The 23,071-nt window shown below is 42.3% G+C and overlaps 1 protein-coding gene across 3 annotated transcripts in view; it reads left to right on the forward strand.

Annotated features, from left to right (window-relative positions):
• Positions 1-23,071, forward strand: part of CUX2 (cut like homeobox 2) — a 384,154-nt gene that overhangs the window by 321,118 nt on the left and 39,965 nt on the right. For all 3 annotated transcript variants that reach the window (XM_051972782.1, XM_051972780.1, XM_051972781.1), the window contains 5 exons: positions 649-772; positions 10,728-10,804; positions 15,084-15,150; positions 19,350-19,398; positions 20,641-20,745. In XM_051972782.1, the coding sequence (XP_051828742.1) occupies positions 649-772; positions 10,728-10,804; positions 15,084-15,150; positions 19,350-19,398; positions 20,641-20,745 (422 nt within the window). The remainder of the gene's footprint in view (positions 1-648; positions 773-10,727; positions 10,805-15,083; positions 15,151-19,349; positions 19,399-20,640; positions 20,746-23,071) is intronic.

Genomic DNA, 23,071 nt, shown 5'->3' on the forward strand with positions numbered 1-23,071 from the left:
CAACATCACGAAGGTAAAAAGTCCCTTCGCCTCTTTTGGCCTCAGTTCCTCATCTGTAAAATGGGAATAATAATAGCCCCTCTTCCCAGGGTTGTTGCAAAGATCAAATAGGAAAAACACATTTTTCAAAGCTACATAGATATTAGTTATTATTACTCTATTGCCGTTATTATTCACTAATTTGTAAACCCTAAATCTGCATCCTTTTGGATCTCATTATGGAGAGAGCCCCTGGTGTGGGAATTGCAATCATTCATGCAGATCCCAGCCCATCTTTAATTTAATAGAGGGAGCCGCTTCCAATTCCGACGTTAAATGACTTGGGTACGCACCAGGTAAGGCTCCGTTCTAGCCCTCCAGATAGTCAGCTGCGGGGGCAAGGTGAATGCGGGCAGTTAGAATTACAGCTCAGACTCTAGCAAGCACCCCCTCCATCCCCATTTATCATCTTCCCTCCCACGAAGGGGTGCCACAGCTGATCAGCGGCAGAGTCGGCCGGATGTATCAACTCGGGAGCCAAAATCAATCTGGGGAGGTCGGGGAAATCGATTTTGTTGCACGGGTTATCGGTCTTTAGCCTCATGGAAGGAAACTGCTTCATACCTCTCCAGTGATGTCTTTCTGTCTTTTTTTTTTCTTAACCTCCAGAACAGAGAGAAGGGACGACTCCAGCTGGGTACACGGTGTCAGAGGGACCCAGGCTTCCGGGCATTCCCAACAAAGCACTTTTAACAGAAACCTTGCTTCAGAGAAATGAGGCAGAGAAACAAAAGTGAGTGAATTTTTTAAGAGTGTTTGCGGGGAGCAAGCCGGGCAATACAAGGAAGGTTCGGGCTGGGGATCCATGGTCCAGCTGGGAAGATCCGGGGAAGACAAGGAAGGTTCGGGCTGAGAATCCGTGGTTCGGGATGGGAAGATCTGGGGAATACAAGGAAGGTTCGGGCTGGGGATCCGTGGTTCGGGATGGGAAAATCCGGGGAATACATGGAAGGTTTAGGCTGGGGATCCATGGTCCGGGCTGGGAAGATCCAGGGAATACAAGGAAGATTCGGGCTGGGGATCCGTGGTTCGGGATGGGAAAATCCGGGGAATACATGGAAGGTTTAGGCTGGGGATCCATGGTCCGGGCTGGGAAGATCCAGGGAATACAAGGAAGATTCGGGCTGGGGATCCATGGTCCGGGCTGGGAAGATCCGGGGAATACAAAGAAGGTTTGGGCTGGGGATCTGTGGTTAGGGATGGGAAGATCTGGGGAATACAAGGAAGGTTCGGGCTGGGGATCTGTGGTTTGGGATGGGAAGATCCGGGGAATACAAGGAAGGTTCGGGCTGGGGATCTGTGGTTTGGGATGGGAAGATCCGGGGAATACAAGGAAGGTTCGGGCTGGGGATCCATGGTCCGGGCTGGGAAGAGCAGCTGCTCCTTGATTCCCAGAAGCAGATCATTAATCCAGGAAGCCTGGACAATTGACTAATAGGTAGTGAGATGGCTCAATGACTAGAGCACTGGGCCTGAAATTAAGAAGACCTGAGCTCTTTATTTCTCAAATACGTGGGAAACTGAGTCATATTTATAAGAATCTGTGTTATTGTCCAGTTGTTAAATGGTCAAAGAATATGAACATGCAGTTCTCAGAAGAAATCAAAGTTGGCTAAAATCATTTTATATGCTTTAAGTTTTTATGTGCCCTAAATCACTATTGACTAGAGAAATGCAAATTAAAATAACTCTCAGGTATCACCTCATACCTCTCAGATTGACTAATATGACAGAAAAGGAAAGTGACAATAGTTGGAGAGGACATGGGAAAATTGGGATACATTGTTGGTGGAATTGTGAACAGATTCAACCATTCTGGAGGGTCCAAAGAACTATCAAATTGTGCATACCTTTGGATCCAGCAATACTACTAGTGGATCTGTATCTCAAAGAGATCAAAGAAAAGAAGAAAGGATCTATTTGTACAAAAATATTTATAGCAGCTCTTTTGTGGTGGCAAAAAATTAGAAATTGGAGGGATGCCCCACAAATGGAGAATGGCTGATTAAGTTGTGGTCTATGATTGTGATGGAATATTGTCGTGCTCAAAGAAATGATGAAGAAATGAAAGACTTATATGAACTGATGCAAAGTAAAGTGAGTTGGATCAGGAGACGATTGTACACCGTAATAGCAATATTTTAAGGATAATCAATTGTGAAAGACTTAACTACTCTGATCAATACAATGATCCAACACAGTTCCAGAGGACTCGTGATGGAAAATGTTGTCCACTTCCAGAGAGAGAATTGGTGGATTCTCAGTGCAGATGGAAACATATTTTTTTAAATTTCTTTATTTTTCTTGGGGGGGTTTTGGGCAACATTGCTAATTTGGAAATTTGTTTTGCATGGAAATTTGCATTGCCTTCTCAATGGGTGGAAGAAGGGCAGGAGGGAGGAAAAGAATTCAGAACTCAAATTTTTTTCTTATAAATAAATGAAAAGGGGATAACTAGGTGGTTCAGTGGATAGAGTACCAACCTTGGAGTCAAGACAACTTAAGTTCAAATCCAATCTCAAACACTTGACACTAACTGGAAAAAGTCACAACTCCACTTGCCTCAGCAATAAATAAATAAATGGAGGAAAAGGAATTTTAAAAATAAGTAATAATTTTAATGGCCTGAGTTCAAATCTAGCCTCCGTTACTTACTAGCTGTGTGATATTGAGCAAGTCACATAGTTTTGTCTCCCTTAATTTTTTTTTAATTGTAAAGTAGAGATCAAAATAACACCTACCTTCCAGGACTCTTGTAAGGATCAAATGAGATAATAATTGTAAAGTGCTTAGCACAGTGTCTGCCACATAAAAAGAACTATATAAATGTTGGTTATTCATTAAACCCTGTTTGCCTCAGTTTCCTCATCTGCAAAATGAGCTGGAGAAAGAAATGGCAGATCACTCCATTATCTTTGCCAATAAAACCTCAAATGGGGCCATGAAGAGACTGAATAACAAAAACTATTATTATTATTATTATTATTATTTTAACATAGAAAATGCTATAGAAATAGTAGTGGTAGGGGTAGTAGTAGTAATAGTAGTGATCATAACAACAGTAGTAGTCATAGTAATAGCAGTAGGAGAAATAGTAGTAATTACCTTTATATTTATATACCTGTCACTACTTTTTTATTTTAAATTTTCTAATAACAAGAATTTATTAAGAGGTAGCTATGACAGTAATACTAATAGTAATAGCAAGAGTATAGTAGCAGTAATAATGATAGCAAGAATAGTAACAGGAGTTATAATAATAACAGGAGTAGTAGTAATAGTAGTAGCAGGAGTAATAGTAATAACAGTAGCAGTAGAGTAATAGTAGCAACTATCTTCACATTTGTATATCCAAATCACTTTTTTAACTTAAAATTCTTTCAATTAATAAGCATTTAGTTTCCATTTCTCTCCTCCTCACCCATTAAAAAAAAGAAAATGAAAAACAAAATAATTTATAACAAATACACATAATCAAGCAAAATAAATTATCACATTGTCCAAGTCCAAAAACTTTTCATGTTACTTACTCTTCAGTAATCCGGGCTGGGAAGAACAGGGCAACACAAAGAAGGTTCAGGCTGGGGATCAGTGGTCTGGGCTGGGAAGAGCAGGGCAATTGAGCTCATCCCTTGCCTGCGAGGAGGTGGGCAGCATCCTTCTTCACTGGTCCTCTGGAATCATGGCTGGTCACTACATCATGAATTTATCTCATCTTGAATTTACTTATTTTTCAAGAAATAACAGCCCATATATGGAGTTTCTAGGGGGTAGACAGGTCCTTAGGAAGCTTTTTTCTTTCTTGAACAGTAAATAAGCCTATTAAATCTATGAATTGTCTTCTTAATGTGGTTTAAAGGCCTGTAATCACTGAAAGCCTGGTCTCCCCCATGGGAGATCCATCATCTCCTTGGAGACCTGGCTTGCCCAGGACATGTAGACCTTCTAAACACCCATTCTCAAAAGTATTGTAGAAGGCTCCACTTGGGAGGAAGTTTGGACATCTTGCAACTTCTCCTTCCCTTTTGCCCCTAGGTCTACCCTCCAAGGTCAAGGGGAACAAAACTAATCCCTTTTCCACATGACAAGCTATCATGGCCCTCTGAGACTTCCCTTCTCTGGGGAAAGCATGCCCAATTTGGCTTCCCATAACATAAGGAGTCAAAACACTCCTCTAGACACCCTCCATTTTATCAATGCCCTTCTTTTAAAAAAATGGATTATTTTATTAAACATATTAGGTACTAAAAATGTCTGTTTTATGGAATTTAAGTGGATAAAGAATAATATGCATTTATTAAGTGGTAGCTATGGTAGTAATAATAATAGTAACAACAATAGTGGTAATACTAATAGTAATTGCAGGAATATTCAATATTATTACATATATCATAGAGTTGAATTGTTTGGATTACTAAATACTAGGATATGCCTTAACAAGAGTGTGTATTTGAATTATATATATATACACACACATATATATACAGTATTCAACTATGTTATACATTATAATGTATTGAGATATATATATATATAATAGAGTTGAATGTTTTGTATTCTTGTATTGTATCGGATATATCTACTTCCATCATTATAATATAATGACATCCATCATTACCCTCCAAGTCAAAAAGAATCTTTCTTTTGTTAGAGATCACGTGCTCCTTCCAGCAATGCCTTTCTTAAACTGTAAGGAAGCACAGTATTCCATCTCTGACCCAATCAGGGCAACTCCATGGTCCCTCTCTCAATGAAGCAGCCCAAAGCCTGTTTCCTCTGGCCCAGAGGCAGAAGCGGGAGCGCTGGATGGAGGTTGCTGAGAGGCAGATTTAGCCTTGTGTCTGTCAGACAAATGTTCCCAACAGTCAGAGCTAGGCTGGACCGCCTTGAAAGGAGGTACCTTCCCTATTGCTGGAGGATTTCAAGTCAAGGACGTATGACCATTTGTCAGGGGTGTTGTAGAGGCACTAGGGAGCACAGTGGGTAAGAGAATAGGCCTGTTACCAGGAAGATCCGAGTTCAAATTCAGCTTCAGACACTTAGTAGCTATATGATTCAGAGGATGTCACTTAATTGCTCTAAGCCTCAATTCTCTTATCTGTAAAATGGGGATAATAATAGCATCCACCTCTCAGGGTGGTGAAGATAAAATGAAAAGAATAAAGAAAGGAAGGAAGAGAAGAAGGGAGAGAAGGAGAGAGACAGAGGGAAGGGGAGGGAATTCTCCTCTCTTGGGAGATCGGGGATCATCAAGGGAAGGCTGGATGACCCTTTGTCTGAAAGGGAAAGTCTTGCACAGTTATAGCTTAGGCTAAATGGTTCCCAAGGTCCCTTCCAACTCTGAGATTCCATAATCACAGGATATTAGTGTAGAAAGGGACCGTAGGGACCATCTTTTGTATTTCCATTCCCAGCTCTTGGCACAGTGCTTGGCAGATAGTAAGCACTTAATAAATGTTCATTTATTCATTTATTCATTCATTCAGCCAGGGGTCCTCAAAGTGTGGTTCACAGACCCTTGGAAGGCCATCCCCAAAACCCTTTCAGGGGTCCTTGAAGTCAAAACTATTTACATCCTAATAATACTAAGAGGCTTAAATTTCTAACACGGTAAGCAGCAATAAATAAAAACCACAGAAGCAAAAGTTCATGGGCAGGGGTGCTAAAAGTATAAAGAAGTCCTGAAACCAAAAACTGTGAGAACTATTGATCTGGACTAATCCCTTATTCATAGAGCAAAGTGACCAGCTGTAGTGTCAGGAGACATGGATTCAAATCCTGATTCTGCCACATTACCGGCTTATTGGCACTGAACAAGCCAGTTAACCCATCTTTGCCTCCATTGCCTCAATTGTAAAAGTGGAATGAGATTACATGGCCATGAAGGCAACTTCTCTAGTCATGTGACAGAGGATTTCTTTCTAAGAGGTGGTCCAAGTCAGGCTTATTCTATTTTACATATGAAGAATAGAGAAGTTAACTCATTTGCTCAGTCATACAGCTAGTCATATAGGAGCTAGGGTTCTCTCTCTCTCTCTCTCTCTCTCTCTCTCTCTCTCTTCTCTGTCTTTTTCTCTCTCTCTCTTCTCTCTCTCTCCCCTCTCTCTCTCTCTCCCCTCTCTGTCTCTCTTTCTCTCTCTCTCTCCCCCCTGTCTCTCTCTCTCTCCCTTCTTTCTCTCTCTTTCTCTTTTTCTCTCTCTCTCTGTCTCTCTGTCTCTTTCTTTCACTCTCTCTTTCTCTCTGTCTTTCTTTGTCTCTGTCTCTCTCTCTCTCCCCTCTCTCTCTCTTTCTTTCTCTCTCTCTTTCTCTCTGTCTTTCTCTGTCTCTGTCTCTCTCTCTCCCCTCTCTCTCTCTTTCTTTCTCTCTCTCTTTCTCTGTCTCTGTCTCTCTATCTCTCCCCCCATCTGTCTTTCTTTCTTTCTTTCTCTCTCTCTTTCTCTCTCTCTCTGCAGCCCCTCCTATTTCTGGGTGGCTCAGCTTGATTAAGGATTGCTTGACATCCATCTCAAATGTGCCTCTTTGCATCTTGCCCCATGACACTTGCTGCTGCCCCCTGAGATCGAGAACAAAGGCCAATCCCTTCTCCACAGAACTCTCTTTAACTGTTCAGCTTTCTGTGAACCTCCAGTCATTCAGCAATCAGTCAACATTTATTAAGCACTTACTATATGTGGCTTGTATTAAGCACCAAGGATGCAAAGAAGTCTCTCTTCTCTCATTCTAAACCATCTCCCTTGGAGACGAGGGTCCCCTAGCCACTGGTGGCTTATCAGGTCCCAGCCTTTAAAAGCCCCTGAAAAGTTTCTTAGAACTTCTTTTTACCTGTATTAATTGTCTTAGCTAACATGCACATCACACTCTAAGCTTCACAGAGAGCTTAGTGTACATCATCTTATTTGAATTTCATAACCACCTTGTGAAGTAGTTGCTATTGTTATCCCCATTTTGCAGATGGAAAACTGAGGCTGGGAGAGATTAAATGACTTATCTAGAGTCACACAACTAGTGTGTATCTGTGGCAGAATTTGAACCAAGCCCAACATTCCTGGGATAAAGAATGCAGCCGCTCAGCAGAGACATGCTGGATAATATTGGATTGTTCATTTCAGCCAGGGAGAAACCCACAAGCCTCTATTATTTCCTGCCAGCTGCTTGAGTCCTATGATCATCCTGGCTCCATTTTATTTGTGCTCTTACAATCCAGAATCCTGGGTCTTCTCTCTCTGTTTTTGTCTCTGCCTATTGTCTGTCTATCTCTGTGTGTGTTTCTATCTGTCTCTGTCTCGATCGTTGTCTCTCTATCTCTCTTTTTCTCTATGTGTGTGTCTCTCTCCTTCCCCTCTCTCCCTCTCTTTTCTTTCTCTGTCTGGCTCTCTCTCCCCTCCTCTATCTCCATCTCCTTTCTGTCTTTGTCTCTCTCTTTTCTCTTTGTCTCTCTGTCTCTCTCTCTCCCCTCCTCTATCTCCATCTCCTTTCTATCTTTGTCTGTCTCTCTTTTCTTTCTCTGTCTCTCTGTCTCTCTCTCCCCACCTCTATCTCCATCTCCTTTCTTTGTCTGTCTCTCTTTTCTTTCTCTGTCTGTCTCTCTCTCCCCTCCTCTATCTCCATCTCCTTTCTATCTTTGTCTGTCTCTCTTTTATTTCTCTGTCTCTCTGTCTCTCTCTCCCCTCCTCTATCTCCATCTCCTTTCTATCTTTGTCTGTCTCTCTTTTCTTTCTCTGTCTCTCTGTCTCTCTCTCCCCACCTCTATCTCCATATCCTTTCTTTGTCTGTCTCTCTTTTCTTTCTCTGTCTCTCTGTCTCTCTCTCCCCTCCTCTATCTCCATCTCCTTTCTATCTTTGTCTCTCTCTTTTCTCTTTCTCTGTCTCTCTGTCTCTCTCTCCCCTCCTCTATCTCCATCTCCTTTCTATCTTTGTCTGTCTCTCTTTTCTTTCTCTGTCTCTCTGTCTCTCTCTCCCTTCCTCTATCTCCATCTTCTTTCTGTCTTTGTCTCTTTCTTTTCTCTTTCTGTCTCTCTCTCCCCACCTCTATCTCCATCTCCTTTCTATCTTTGTCTGTCTCTCTTTTCTTTCTCTGTCTCTCTGTGTCTCTCTCCCCTCCTCTATCTCCATCTCCTTTCTATCTTTGTCTGTCTCTTTTCTTTCTCTCTCTCTCTCTCTCTCTCTCTCCCCTCCTCTATCTCCATCTCCTTTCTGTCTTTGTCTCTCTCTTTTCTCTTTGTCTCTCCGTCTCTCTCTCTCCCCTCTCTATCTCCATCTCTTTCTATCTTTGTCTCTTTTCTCTTTCTCTGTCTGTCTCTCTCTCCCCTCCTCTATCTCCATCTCTTTTCTGTCTTTGTCTGTCTGTCTCTTTTCTCTTTCTCTGTCTGTCTCTCTCTCCCCTCCTCTATCTCCATCTCCTTTCTATCTTTGTCTCTCTTTTCTTTCTCTGTCTCTCTGTCTCTCTCTCCTCCTCTATCTCCATCTCCTTTCTATCTTTGTCTCTCTTTTCTTTCTCTGTCTCTCTGTCTCTCTCTCCCCTCCTCTATCTCCATCTCCTTTCTATCTTTGTCTGTCTCCCTTTTCTTTCTCTGTCTCTCTGTCTCTCTCTCCTTCCTCTATCTCCATCTTCTTTCTGTCTTTGTCTCTTTCTTTTCTCTTTCTGTCTCTCTCTCCCCACCTCTATCTCCATTTCCTTTCTATCTTTGTCTGTCTCTTTTCTTTCTCTGTCTCTCTGTGTCTCTCTCCCCTCCTCTATCTCCATCTCCTTTCTATCTTTGTCTGTCTCTCTCTTTTCTTTCTCTGTCTCTCTGTGTCTCTCTCCCCTCCTCTATCTCCATCTCCTTTCTATCTTTGTCTGTCTCTCTCTTTTCTTTCTCTCTCTGTCTCTCTCTCCCCTCCTCTATCTCCATCTCCTTTCTGTCTTTGTCTCTCTCTTTTCTCTTTCTCTGTCTCTCTGTCTCTCTCCCTTCCCTCTCTCTCCATCTCCTCTCTTTCTCTCTCTCAGTCTCTGTGTGTCTCTCCTCTCTGTTTGGCTCTCCCTCCCTCCCTCTCTATCTCTTTCCATCACAAATTTTACAGAGAGATTTTCTTCTGGGCTGAGCTCCAAGGCGCCCAACTCCAGGCTGGAGAGCGGTTTTTATAGTCGGGGCTATAAACCCAGGGATATAGAGGTTTATAATGGAAATGCTGACAGCACCTTAACTGGGGCATCCTGAATGGTGGGCCCATAATAAGCACATAAATTTGGTAGCATAACTTCTGAATTATAGTCTTAAGTACGCAGTAAAATGGTTACAGAGCAAACGATTGGAAACGAGGTGGAGGGAGGCAAGTTCGCCAGCCAGGGACAGGCAGTGCTGGAGGCCGTCAAGGCCAGAGAGGACCGGGGAGTCTCTTCTCCCAGAAGGCATCAGGAAATCCCCAAGAGTCCCTGCTCCTTTTTCAGAACTAAGGGTTACCTCTTAGATAAGCTATTATATAAGAGGTAACCTTATTACTAAGGAGCCCATCCCTCCTGAGAATCAAAAGATATTGTTAGTCCTAACTTAATCAAACCATATCTAGAGGGTACGTTCGGGTCCAGGAGACACATTTTAGGGAGGACTTTGGATAAACATGATGATAAAGTCAATATCTGATTATAAGCTGGTACAGCAGATTGAGGGCTTTGCTTAGAGCCAGGAAGACCTGAGATCGAATCCTGCCTCAGACAGTTAATTTCTGTATGACCCAAGCAAACTTTTGTTCATCTCAGTTTTCTCATCTGTAAAATGGAGACAATGCTAACACCTGCCTCACAGGGTTGTTGTGAGGATCAAATAAATCCAGCATACAGCAAGCATTTAATAAGTGCTTGTTTTTTTCTTCTCTTAATCTCAGTTTCCTAAACGATAAAATAGGGTTAACAATACCAACTCCTTCATGGGATTGTAAGGAACAATATATAAATGTGATACTATTTATATGTAATGTGTCATTTTCTATATAGTATATAATCATATTTATGTGTAATTATATAATATATAAAGCACTTTTTAAACCTTAAAGCCAGTATACATGTCATTCTCATTGTTACTGATTTTCATTTTTAATATTATTAATAATCATTCATAAACTCCTTCCTATGTAATTAATATAATGAATTGATTATTCAGGATCATTATTATTATTATTTCATTCATTTGAAGGAATCAAGAACATTTAGTGTGGAGAAGAGAAGACTCAGGGCCGGGTTAGCCATCATCCAGAATAACGGTCTGTCATGTGGAGGAGAAGGGATTAGTGTGGTTCTGCTTGGCCCCCCATGGCCAAACAGAGCAGCGGATAAAACTTTACAGAGAGGTCCATTTAAACACAATGTCAGGAGTCTCCCTGATGATGAGAGCCGTTCCCAGGTGGAATGAGTCCCCTGGACATCCTCTGGCAGAGGCCGGATGACCACGTGTCCAGGATATCCTAAAATAGCTTGGCTTGGAATAGGTGATTGTTGGGGTCCCTTCCCACCCGGACATGCTAAAAGCAAGACCTGAATCCAGAGCTTCCCGTTTCCGAGGCTGCCCGGCCTCCTCCGTTGTTCTGCGTCTCCTCCAAAGTGACAGAAGCAAGGCGATTTGCAGCCCATATGGTGATCAGCCCCAGCATAAGGCAGGGCTTGGCCCTGGGTAGCTCAAACCAATCTGAACCAGGACTGGTCTCTCCCTCCACAGGGGCCTACAGGAAGCACAAATCACTTTGGCCGCTAGACTGGGGGAAGCAGAAGAAAAGATCAAGATTCTACATTCAGGTACTCAAAGAGTTCGCGTCAGGGTCCCCCTTCAGACCCCGGGGGCTTGGGCTGGAGGCGTGAGCCAATGCTCCAGAGCTGGGACCATGTAGGAAAAAAATAAAATTCTGCGATTCTGCAGTGGGGGGACTCTCGATGTGGGAACTCCCTCCATGTACGTAGGCTAGCCACTCAGCTATATCTTTCAGTCATGGAGAGGTACCAGAATGGGTCAGGGGTAGGAAAGCCTTCAGCCCAGCTCTTACTCCCGGCTCCAAGGACAGCTCTCGCCATCACACTGCTTTCCTCTACATTACAGATAATCACACAACACACGGTATCGTTTTTGTTGACATTGGACCTGTGGTTTCATTGATAGAAGGGACTCCCAGCAAAAAATCCCCTCTCCCCATACAGATAGATAATTCTTCTACAACCCGTAGTCTTAGAGAGCTGTCCGAGGACAGTGTTGTACATGGGGAAGAACCCTGGATTTGTCCAAATCCAAACTGTGCCCTTACTGCATGTGTGACTTTGGGGTCAGATGCTAAATCGCTCTGTGATCTGTTTCCCAATCCATAAAATAAGATATTAGTGCTAAATAGTCTCTTTTAGATCTAGTTCTATTTTCCCATGACCTTTCTCTGAATCTCAGTTTCCCCATCTATGAAATAAAGACTAGACGATCATCTCTTGGTGATTCCTTTTGGCCCGAAATCTGTGGCTCCTAGGCTGACTCAATACCCAGTGCCCCTCTGCTGCCTTCTTAGTTGAGATGTACATTCTTATGATAGAACCAAAAAAATGGGCATTAGAAACTGAACCTTTGATCTGACCGGTATTGGAAATTCCCAGGTGAGGAAATTCCCTCCACCAGTGCAGATCAGAACTTTCTCTGCAGCTTCTCATCTTAAGGAGCCATTCAGAATAGAAATGTCGAATGCAGGATGACCCATGGTACTCCCAGGTGCAACCAGAACCAGACTAAGATGCAGTTGGGAAATATTTTAGAAAACAAATACAAATACAGTAGAACATAGATAATGTTAATATGTGGTTTTCTAAGTCAGTTTGTAGCCATCAGGAATCTTTATGACTGGTTTAGTGGCCCCTATTTCTTATTGAGTATGACTTCGCTGATCTTGAGCTCTGAGAGTTTAGGTGACTTGTCTACGCTCACACGGCCAGAATGTAGCCAGAACGTACCAGATCTTCCTGGCTTTGAGAATGGCTCTCTATCCCACCATACCAGCTGCCTTGCCTCGATGACGTAGCTTGACTTCAGCTTATTCTACTCCTTTCTAACCACAGGTCTCCAAAACAGCAGTCAGGCAACAAATATTTATTAAGTATCTGCTCTATGTCAGGCGCTGTGCTAAGTGCTGGAGATTTAAACACAAAAAGAGAAATTTGGTATCAACCCCCAAGGAGCTTCTCATCTAATAGGAGAAGAGAATAAACAAAAGAAAGCTGGAAAATAGGAGAGGAAGAAGTTGGGAAGGTACCTGGGTGAGAACACAGTAGAGAAATCTAGAACTAGGTCAGCCAGCTGGGAAATGAGGGAAGGGATGGCTGTGCTGGGCCCCTTCCTTAAATAGAGATTTGGGTGTTCATGGCTGTTCTAGTTAGAGGGATAAGGGCATTATGAGGAAGTGTGAGTACCAAGGCTGATTTCAATCTATAAGATGAGGAAGTTTCCTAATGAGAGAAGTGTGTGAGTGCTCACTTGTGTGTAAAAATCAATGAATGGTCACATGGTTGGATGGATGGATGTTTAAATGGATGGATGGATGGTTGATAGATGATTGAATGGGTAGATTGGTGGATGGATGGATCATTGGATGAATGGATAGGTTGTTGAATGGATGGATCAGTGTATGGATGGATGGATAGGTTGGGGGATGGATGGATGGATGGTTAACTATATTTGTGTGTGTGTGTATACACACATACATACTTACATCTGTATATCCATAACTATAAATAAATACATATACAAACTTCCAGGTTGAAAAGAGGGTAGATGGGTAAATTGATGGATGATGGATGAATCATTGGATGTATGGATGGGTGGATAGATGAATAGATTGTTGGATGGATAGATCATTGGATGGATGGAAGGGTTGGTGAATGATGGATCATTGTATGAATGAATGGATAGATTGGGGGATGGATGGATAGATGGATGGATGGTTATGTATATTTGTAAATATAGATACTTATATCTATGTATCCATAACTATAAATACATACACATAAAACTTTCCAGGTTGAAAAGATGGTCATTAAGAGTTAGGATCATAAGATCATAGCTCTGAAACTAGAAGGGACCTCAGATGTCATCTGGTCCAACCTCATTTTACAGATCAGGAAACTGAAGCCTGGAAACAGAAAGTGATTTGCTCAGGCTCACACAGATAGAAGGACCATAGATCATAGTAGTAGTAGTAGTAGTAGTAGTAGTAGTAGTAGTAGTAGTCATAGTAGTAGTAATTGTTGTTGTTGTTGTTGTAGTAGTAGTAGTTGTAGTAGTAGTAGTAGTAGTAGTTGTAGTAGTAGTAGTAGTTGTTGTTGTTGTTATTGTAATAGTAGTAGTAGTAGCAGCAGCAGCAGCAGCAACAGTAGTAGTAGTAGTAGTTATTGTTGTCGTTGTTGTTGTAGTAGTAGTAGTAGTGGTTGTTGTAGTTTTTTTGAGATTTAGAGGCAGAAGTGAACTCAGAGGTAACTAGTCTAACCCCTTTGTTTTATAGAGGAGGAAATTGATGTTCATGGAGATTTAAGTGTCTTGATCAGATTCACGCTATACTGGAGGGTTTGGAAAGGGAAAGCAGGGATTTGGCCCCAGATCCTGTTTGAGTAGAACTAAAGGTGCAAAGCAGCAAATTTTGGACCAATAAAAAGGGCTTTGCTCAAATCAGTCACTTAAATCAGTGTCTGAGGAATTACCCCAAGGGACAAACATGAGGTTCTTTACTCCTGGAAGGCACCACAGTTCCAACATATGGGGAAGCTCAAGAAGGAACGAGAGGAACTTGTGCAGAATGGAAAGATTGCGGGACATTGAGGAAAATGAGGGAAGTTCATGAAGCCATGGTCATGTCCATAAGCTTCTGTGATGACATCATAAAGGACAAAGCTTCCATGCTTCCCCTTCATGCTCAGGGCTCCTCAGCCTGCTTGTCTGGGACCCAGGACCACTGACAGGCAGGGGAGCAGGGCAGGAATCCGTTGCCAAAGAGTGCAGCCGTCCCCGCCCCTGTGATTCAGGGTCGTCCTTGGCCCCTCCGTGCCTGAGCACTCGGGCGGCTCTCAGCAGAGCCACACAAACCCAGACAGATAGAGGAAGCCTCCCAGGTAACCACACTCCCCAGAGCCGCTCACTTGTCCTCCCCCTGTCTGCGTGCTCAGCTCTCTAGCCACAGTTTGTTTCAATCAGAAGTCCGAACTCTCCCTGCTTGCATTTGCTATCCACGGACAGCCACTGTGTGGTAGAATGGAAGGTTTAGAGTCCTTTTTCCCTGTGTGTTCCTCTTTTTCATCTTTTAATTTAATTTAATTTTTAAACATAATCTTTCTAATTCCTAGTGTGTTCCTCTAAACTTTTGTGGAGATTTAGAGTCCTGGGTTCAAATCCCAGGTCTGTCACTTTCTCCCTGTGCCCTTTAATTAATTAGTTAATATTTAATAGTTCTTTAATCTCTTTAGGTCTCAGTTTCCTTATGTGTAAAATTCAGGGATGAGGGAAGGGTTGGGTCAGATGGCCTTTGAGGGTCCCTTTCAGCAATCTGGGATCCCAAAGAGCTGTGCTGTTCTCATTAGAGTCATTGGAACCATCTGATACCTTCTTGGTCCTATCCTTCAGTCTTCCCGATTATGGTAACAACATTTCTGAAGACTCCAAAATGGCCCTCCATAGAGCCATCTGGGTAGCCTAGTGGGCAGAGTTCTGGCCTTGGACCCAGGAAGAACTGGGCTGAAATCCTATCGCAGACAGTGAATCATAAGGTGACCACAAGCCAGTCATTTAACGAGTCACTCTGTACTTCAGTTTGCTCATCCGTAAAATGAGTTATTGGTGCGGAGAAGGATTCAGTGATTTCTAAGATTTCTGGATCTATGGTCCTGTTTACTAGGATGACAAGAGCAGAGAGGATCCCAGAGCAGGAATAAGAGGCTGACCTCCTGCCTGGAGGGCCCCTTTCCAGCCCACCCTGCTCCTTGCACCTCCCCTGGGTCCCATGAAAGAGAGGGTCTGCTCACTCACTGTGTCCCCTTTTTTTTTTTTTTTTTGGATGGACAGCGTTAAAGGCCACACAGACGGAACTACTGGACCTACGGTGTAAATATGACGAAGAGGCAGCGTCCAAGTAAGTGAGCACCTTTGGGCCTCCACATCGGCCTTCTTCCTGGCCTTGTGGGGGGGGCCCTGGGTCCAAGCAATGGGCCCGGGTCGGGGCCAGGAATGTCACAGAGGGGAAACACTTGGTGACCCAGCCCTGCCAGGCTTCAGCCACCCCTTGGACCGGCATGGACCCCTATGTATAGAAACGACCAGGTGGTGCAGTGGCTATACCTCATTCAGTTACCTGGCAGGTCACTTTACTGCCCTTGACCTCAGCTTCCTCAATGGAAACAATGATAAGATCTTCACGGGATTGTTGCGAGGATAAAATGATGCAGCAGATGTAAAGTGCTTTGCAAACATTATAATGCTAGCTAAATGCAAGCTAGTTTTGTTATTATTACTTAATACTAATTTCTATTATAATTATATTATTTTATTACGTAATTTAAATTATTTATATATATAATAATTTGGGGTTATGACAGCCCCTAACATGATGAATGAGTCAGCTAGTGCTCCTGCTTCTGGGCCCCCATGGATGTATTCCTTTTCCTGGTGCCATATTGCTAAGAGCTCACCTTGGGTTGGACAGAAAACAGAGTTCTAAAAAATCCTGCCTCAAGTCAGTCACTAACCGCGTGACCTTCACCTTCCTGGATCTCACCTGTAACATGAGAGGATGGGGCCCTTCTAACTTTACCCCATGATCCCCAAGACTTGCCTCCATCTTCAATCAACCAACAGGTTTTTTTTCAAGTATTAATTATATGCCCAGCACTGGTATATAAGAACCAAGAATTAAAGAATTTCTACTCACAAGGAGCTCATAGTGTAATGGGGGAGGGAGGATCCATAAAAGTATAAAAAGAAACTAGAGAGATACTACATATATAAAATGTCCTCATATTTCGATGTATCTCTTGTATATCTTCATGGTCAGCCAACTTTTTAGTCATGTCTGACTCTTGGCAACCCCATTTGGGGTTTTCTTGGCAAAGACACAGGACTGGTTTGCCATGTCCTTCTCTAGCTCATTTTACAGGTGAGGAAACTGAGGCAAACAGGGTGAAGTGACCTGTCCAGGGTCACGCAGTTAGTGAGTATCTGAGGCTGAATTTGAACTCACATCTTCCTGACTCTAGACCCAGCACTCTTATCCGCTGTACCACCTAGCTGCCCATCATATATAGATATGTAGATTTTTGTTTATATATATAGTATATATAATAGAGAGATCTATATTATAAATAGATTATAGATGCAATTGGTGGATAATATATATGGATATCATATAGATAGTATAGATAGCTAAAGATATAGACTTATTAGATATATAATATAAATATGATAGATACATTAGAGAGAGAAATGGATGGATGGATGGATGGATGGATAGATTGGATGGATGGATGAGTGGTTAGATATAATAGATCAGATAAACAGATAGCTAATATTCAAATACATACAAAGTGGTTATATCCAAAGTGGGTTGGGAGGGAAGATTCCAGTGACCCTGCCAATCACAGAAGCTAAGAGTTTAAAGGGATCTCGATGGTCTTCTAGTCTAACCCCTACACAAAAGGAATTCCCAGCATCACGTACCTCACATAGTCATCCCCAAATGGTCTAATTCACTGCTGACCCCCAGCAGCCTCATCCCGACCCCTTGCCCCTTGAGGATCACATCCCGACCCTTCCATCCCACACTCACCATCTTGCCACCCCACGACACTCTCGCTAAGATGCCGGAACAGACATCCTCTGGACTGTGGTTCAGGAGCATCCCAGGGCCTGCCGACTCAGGGGCTAACCAGCGGATGGACGGGTGGTCTGAGCTGCCTGAGCGGTAGCTGGCTCCTCGTGTGGTACGCGTACCCACTTTGGAGCATGTTAGGGAAGCAGGAGCTGGAGTTGAGCTGACTCCTTCACTTCATTAAATGTACATTCGCTGCTCTTATTTTTGTTGGGAAGATGCCATCTATTTTTACGAGGCAGGAACATCTCTTGCCTCCCCTTGGCACCCACCAGCGTCCTCCGCTGCCAAACACTTACAGCTGTTCAAATGTTTTGCCAGTCTCACAAACACACGGCAACAGAATTTTCATTCACATTATGCAACACAGAAAGAACACTTAATCATATAATACCAAAACAGATGTTCTCGGATAATTTGATATGCCATTCGTACAACGTGGAGTTGTAAATTATCTTGCCTTTGATCAGGACTCGAAGCTTTGACTATGGGGGAGTGAGAAGTAAAATGGTCAAGGTGGGTCAAGGAGAAAAGGGTCAAGAAATCCAGCCCTTCTCCTTCCATTAGAGCTTACCAGATCCTCTTCTTCCTCCTCCTCTTCCATTTCTACCTCTTTCCTTCTCTTTCATCTTCTTCCTCCTCATCATCATCCTCTTTATCTCCCTTCTCCTCCTTTTCCTCCTCCCTCTCTTCCTCTTCCTCTTCTTTTTCTTCTCCCCCTTTTCCTCCTCCTCTTCCTCTTCCTGTTCTTTGTCCTCTTCCTCCTCCCCGAGCTCCCTGACATGTGAGCCCACCGTGGCCCCATACCTTGGCCACAAGAGCCGAGTAAGCACCTTGAATCCCAAACTCTGGAACAGGGCTTTGGATATGACAGTTCAGAAAAGGAGCCATTCAGCTATGTTGTACCCAACTTGATCAACTTTCTGTTGCCTGAATTCAACCCTCCAGCTTTTATCACTATGCTTTTGTACAGGTGGTAATCATGACTGCAATTCCCTTCCTCTTCCCCCACCACTTCTTAAGTCCCTGTCTCCCTTCATTTACTATTTTTGTGACTCTGGACAGTCACTTAAACTCTCTGGGTCTCAGGCTTCTCATCTGTAAAATGGAGAAATTGGACTATACCAGACCACCACCAACATCCCATGCAGAATCATGATTATTTCCATCTCCCAGAAATTTTCTTCCTTTTTTTCCCCGTGGCTTTTCCTCTCAAGGTCTCCCACACAGCATCTTTGAGCCCCAAGAATTCTGAGAGACAGTCTTTTCTCACCAGCACTACATATTCTATTTCCAAAACCATAACAAGGGTGAGGTGTCTGGGGCTTTGTTCCAGAGCACTAGAATTTCAAGGGAGCAAAAACTTTAATGTATGTACTCTATCAACAGCTAAAATCCATTATCAGAACTAATTCCCATTCCCACTCAACAAATTTAGCTTTCTTCTTGTTCATTTTCACAATCAGGCCTTATAAAATTCACTTGAAGATTGTTGTCAGCTCACATATAAGCAATAGCTGTTTATATTAATGGCTTATCCTCCTACTGAACTGTACTTTTCTCGAGGGGAGAGATTCGGTTCAATTTAAGCAACTCTTAGTACAGGCCGAAGTTGCCATTCTGCTGGGGAAGGAGGGGTGGGGAATACAACATATAAACAGGTAAATATAGTCACCATTTATTCAGCCAACATTTATAAAACTCCTATTACATCCCAAGCACTAGTGCCACAGAAATAAAGACAAAAGCAAAACTTCTTGCCTTCAGAGAACTGAGGATTTGTGCCTTGGCTAAATTTTGTATTTCCCTGAGCACCTAATACAGGACTCCGTACACAGTAATCCAGGGGTCCTCAAACTTTTTATAGGGGGCCATTTCACTGTCCTCAGACTGTTGGAGGGCCGGACTATAGTTAAAAACAAAAACTTTGTTGTGGGCCTTTAAATAAAGCCCTGGGTGAGGGGGATAAACGTCCTCAGCTGCTGCATCTGGCCCGTGGGCCGTAGTTTGAGAATCCCTGCAGGAATCCCTTGAGAAATGATAGTTGGAGGGATGTTTTGGTGAGGAGTTGGGGGTTTTCTGCTTTTTTATTATTAAGAAGGAAGCAAGCCCTTCTTGACCTATCATTCTAGCCAGCTCCTTTTTGTCAGTCAGGGAGGAAAGCTCCCTATACAGTCCAGTTTTCTAGATGGGGCATCAGACTCAAGTCAGATCCTGCTCCTTCCAGCTGAGCACCAAGTTAATCTTGGGAATTAATGACAGAATGCCCTTTTTCCCCACAGAAAGAAGTCTGTCAACCAGGGGGTGGGCCCCTTACCTGACCATGTAGGGGGGAGAGATGGTTCCGTTCCTGGAGTCCCCTCTCCTTGCCAGCACTGCCAGTAGGCACAGGGAGGGTGGGCTGTCGGGCTGGTTCCCTCACTTTCATCCTGGAAACCTCCTTTCACGGCTTCTCTTTTTTGTCTCAGGGCAGATGAAGTAGGAATGATCATGACCAACCTGGAAAAAGCCAATCAGGTAAGAAGACCAAGAGTGCATGAAAGGACTGATTTCCTTCTCTTTTAACTCCTAATTTGTTCCTGCAAAGGGAAATAGGGTTAGTAGTGGGATAGAAGGTCAGTTGCTATAGAAATCAATATGATGGAGAGGATAGTATGAGGGACTTGTAATAAAGAGACCTTGAATTCAAATCCTACATTGGATTCTTGTTCATTTATGTCTGACTCTTCATGACCCCACTTGGGATTTTCTTGGCAGAGATATTAGACTGGGTTGCCATTTCTTTCACTAGTTCATTTTACAGATGGAGAAACTGAGGCAAACAGGAAAAAGCGACTTGCCCAGGGTCACACAGCTAAGTGTCTAAAGCCAGATTTGAACTCAGAAAGAAAGCCCAGTGCTCTGTGCACTATGGCACCACCTAGCTGCCTGACTGTGTTTCTTGACATGTAAAATGTGGGAATTGGTCCATGGGACCACTGAGGTGTCCTTTCTAGTTCTCACTCTATAACACTTGAGTGCTGCACTTAGACTCATGGTCCTGGTTTCTAATTCCTTCTCAGAGTCTTTCAAGTTGTACATTGATTTTTTTCATCCCTAAAATGGAGCTGATATCTTGTCAGAGATGGAAGAAGCATGGAAGGAAGCACTGATGGGGAAATGGATCCACAATGGTCTACTCCCAAATGCCCAATAAGGATACCCAAATTTTTAGAGAGATATGTTTCTTGGGAGTATTATAATTTCTACATAGCCCAATACAAATTAAATCTGTTTCTATCAATTTGGAAATAAAACTGGAAAATGGGAGTTATGATCATAGCACCTCTATCATAGGCTTGTTCTTTGGGTCAGATGAGATAAGGATTTTGTTGATCCCTACAAATGTTGGTTAGTATCATCACTATTACTATTATTATTATTATTATTATTATGGGGAGGTGGGGGCTCAGAGCTATCAAGCGATCAACACAGTGGCCTCCTTCCTGAGTCCTCCAAAGGGACAAAAGGCAGAATCACCTGATGAGGAGGAAATACTTTGAAATCTGTTCTGAGAAGCTAGGGAATAAAAAAAAAAGAAAGGGAGCTAACAACTTGAGTGATACTGTCATGGTTCCCACCAGTTCAGAACCAGGTTCAGAGTAAAGATAAATGAACCCCCTGTTCTATAACTTTGCAGAGCTATCAGCTACTCATCTTCTTTTCCCATCCCCCCTCCCCGTCCCACCCTTGCTGCTTCTTCCTTCCTCCATCCTACAGAGAGCTGAGGCGGCTCAGAGGGAAGTGGAAAGCCTGCGGGAGCAGCTAGCATCTGTCAATAGCTCCATCCGCCTGGCGTGCTGCTCTCCCCAAGGACCCAGCGGGGTAAGGATGAGAAGCAGAGTACCAAGGAGGGAGGAACTGCTCCCTTAGCAGTTGGGGGCATCAGGGTGGTTAAAGGGCCATGAATCTGCTGCACACGTTTGTGATTTTTATCTGTGTGTCTTACAAATGTGTATCTTTGCTGGGTCTCCATGTCTATATGTATGTGTGTGTTTAGATTGTCTCTTAAGTGGGTATTGGTTCATGGCTCTGATCTTTGGCTTCCCTCAGCCACCACCTTCTCCAGGAACCTTTTCCTTATCCCCCCTGCCACAAGCCGCTAGTGCCTTCCTCTGCCCCTAAATTACCCTGCGTAATCTGTATGTATTTTCCATATTGCTTGTATGTATCTATATGCTGTCTCAGAATAAAATAGAATAGAAATAGGATATAGGAATAAACACTTCTGGAGGGCAGAGACCAGTTCATTCCCTAACATCCGGTGTCATGCACATAGTAGGAATTTAATAAATGTTGATTGATTTCCACTTCCATCTGTGGGTGTGTGTGTGTGTGTGTGTGTGTGTGTGTGTGTGTGTGTGTGTGTGGATCCATAGCTATTCTGCGTCCAGCAGCATTTCTCTGTGTGCGCTTATGCCTGGGTGGATCAGCAGTTTTGTTTCTCTAAGGTGGGTCTTTACATTCTCAGTCCTCTAGGAGAGAGGGAGAGAAAGAGAAAGAGAGGCAGAGAGAGAGAGAGAGAGAGAGAGAGAGAGAGAGAGAGAGAGAGAGAGAGAGTATGTAGCATGGTCTACTTACCTGTGTAACATATATCACCATCAACTGGTGTCTCCATGTCTCTTCTTCCTCACATCTATCTCCCAGGATATTCCTCTCAGGCTCAGATCAAGTGGTGCCTTCTTCACAAAGTCTACCCTGGTTTCCTCTTCCCTGACAGATTTTCCTTCCCTGTGCAAAATCACTTTGTATTCATTATTGTATATATTCCAATGTGCGTATATGCATCTGTATATATATAACATTTGTATATATACATATGTAAAAATGAAGTGATAGAGATATATAGATTAGATAGGTAAATGGTAGAGAGAGATGGATGATATAGATATATAGATGAGATAGGTGGTAGAGATAGATTGGATAGATGGTAGAAAGAGACGATAGATAGATAGATGGATAGATGGATGGATGGATCAATGGTAGAGATAAATTAGATAATATATAGATGGATGGAGAGATAGAGATAGATGATGAGGTAGATGGTAGAGATAGATTAAATAGGTGGTAGAGAAATAATAGAAATAGACAGGTAGATTAATTGATTGATTGATTAAATGGATGGATGGATATAGTTAGATAGATGGATGGATGAATTAAGTAGATAGATAGATGGATAGATGGATTGATAGATATAGATAGATATGATGAGATAGATGGTAGAGATAGATTAAATAGGTGGTAGAAAAATGATAAAAATAGATAGATTAATTGATTGATTGATTAGATAGTTGGATGGATGGATATAGTTAGATAAATGGATGAATTAGATAGATAGATAGATAGATAGATAGATGGATTGATAGAGAAAGAAATATGATGAGATAGATGGTAGAGAAATAATAGATTAATTAATTAGATGGGTGGATGGATAGATATAGTTAGATGGATGAGAGAGATAGATGGATCTATGGATGGATGGATATAGATGGATGAATGATAGATATGATAGGAGATGATAGAGATAGATACATGGTAAAGATAGATTAGATGGTAGAAAGAGATGATAGAGATAGCTATATGGATGGATATAGATAGATGGATGATAGAGATAGATGATAATTAGAGAGAGATGATAGAGATAAATTGATTAGATGGATGGATGGGTGGATAGAGATGGATGATAGAGATGATAAATAGATGAAAGAGATAAATTTCATAGATAAATGGATGGATAGATATAGATAGATGAATGATAGCCATAGATGATAATTAGAGAGATAATATAGATGGATTATAAAATAGATGATAATGAGAGATAATAGAGATAGATTAGATAGATAGATGGATGTATAGATAGATACAGATGGATTATAAAGATGATAAATGGATAGATGAGAGAGATAAATTTGATAGATAAATGGATGGATAGATAGATGGGTAGATATAAATAGATGGAAAATAGAGATGATAGAAGGAAATGATAGAAATAGATCATAAGGAAAGATTAGATACATGGTAAAGAGACTTGATAGAGAGGGAGAATGATAGAGATAAATGGTAGAGAGAGATGAAAAAGAGATAAATGGACAGATTAGATGGATGGATAGATGAAAGAGAGCGATTAGAGAGATGATAGAGATAGATATAT

This window comes from Antechinus flavipes, chromosome 1 (assembly GCF_016432865.1).
Source record: "Antechinus flavipes isolate AdamAnt ecotype Samford, QLD, Australia chromosome 1, AdamAnt_v2, whole genome shotgun sequence".
Taxonomy (NCBI): domain Eukaryota; kingdom Metazoa; phylum Chordata; class Mammalia; order Dasyuromorphia; family Dasyuridae; genus Antechinus; species Antechinus flavipes.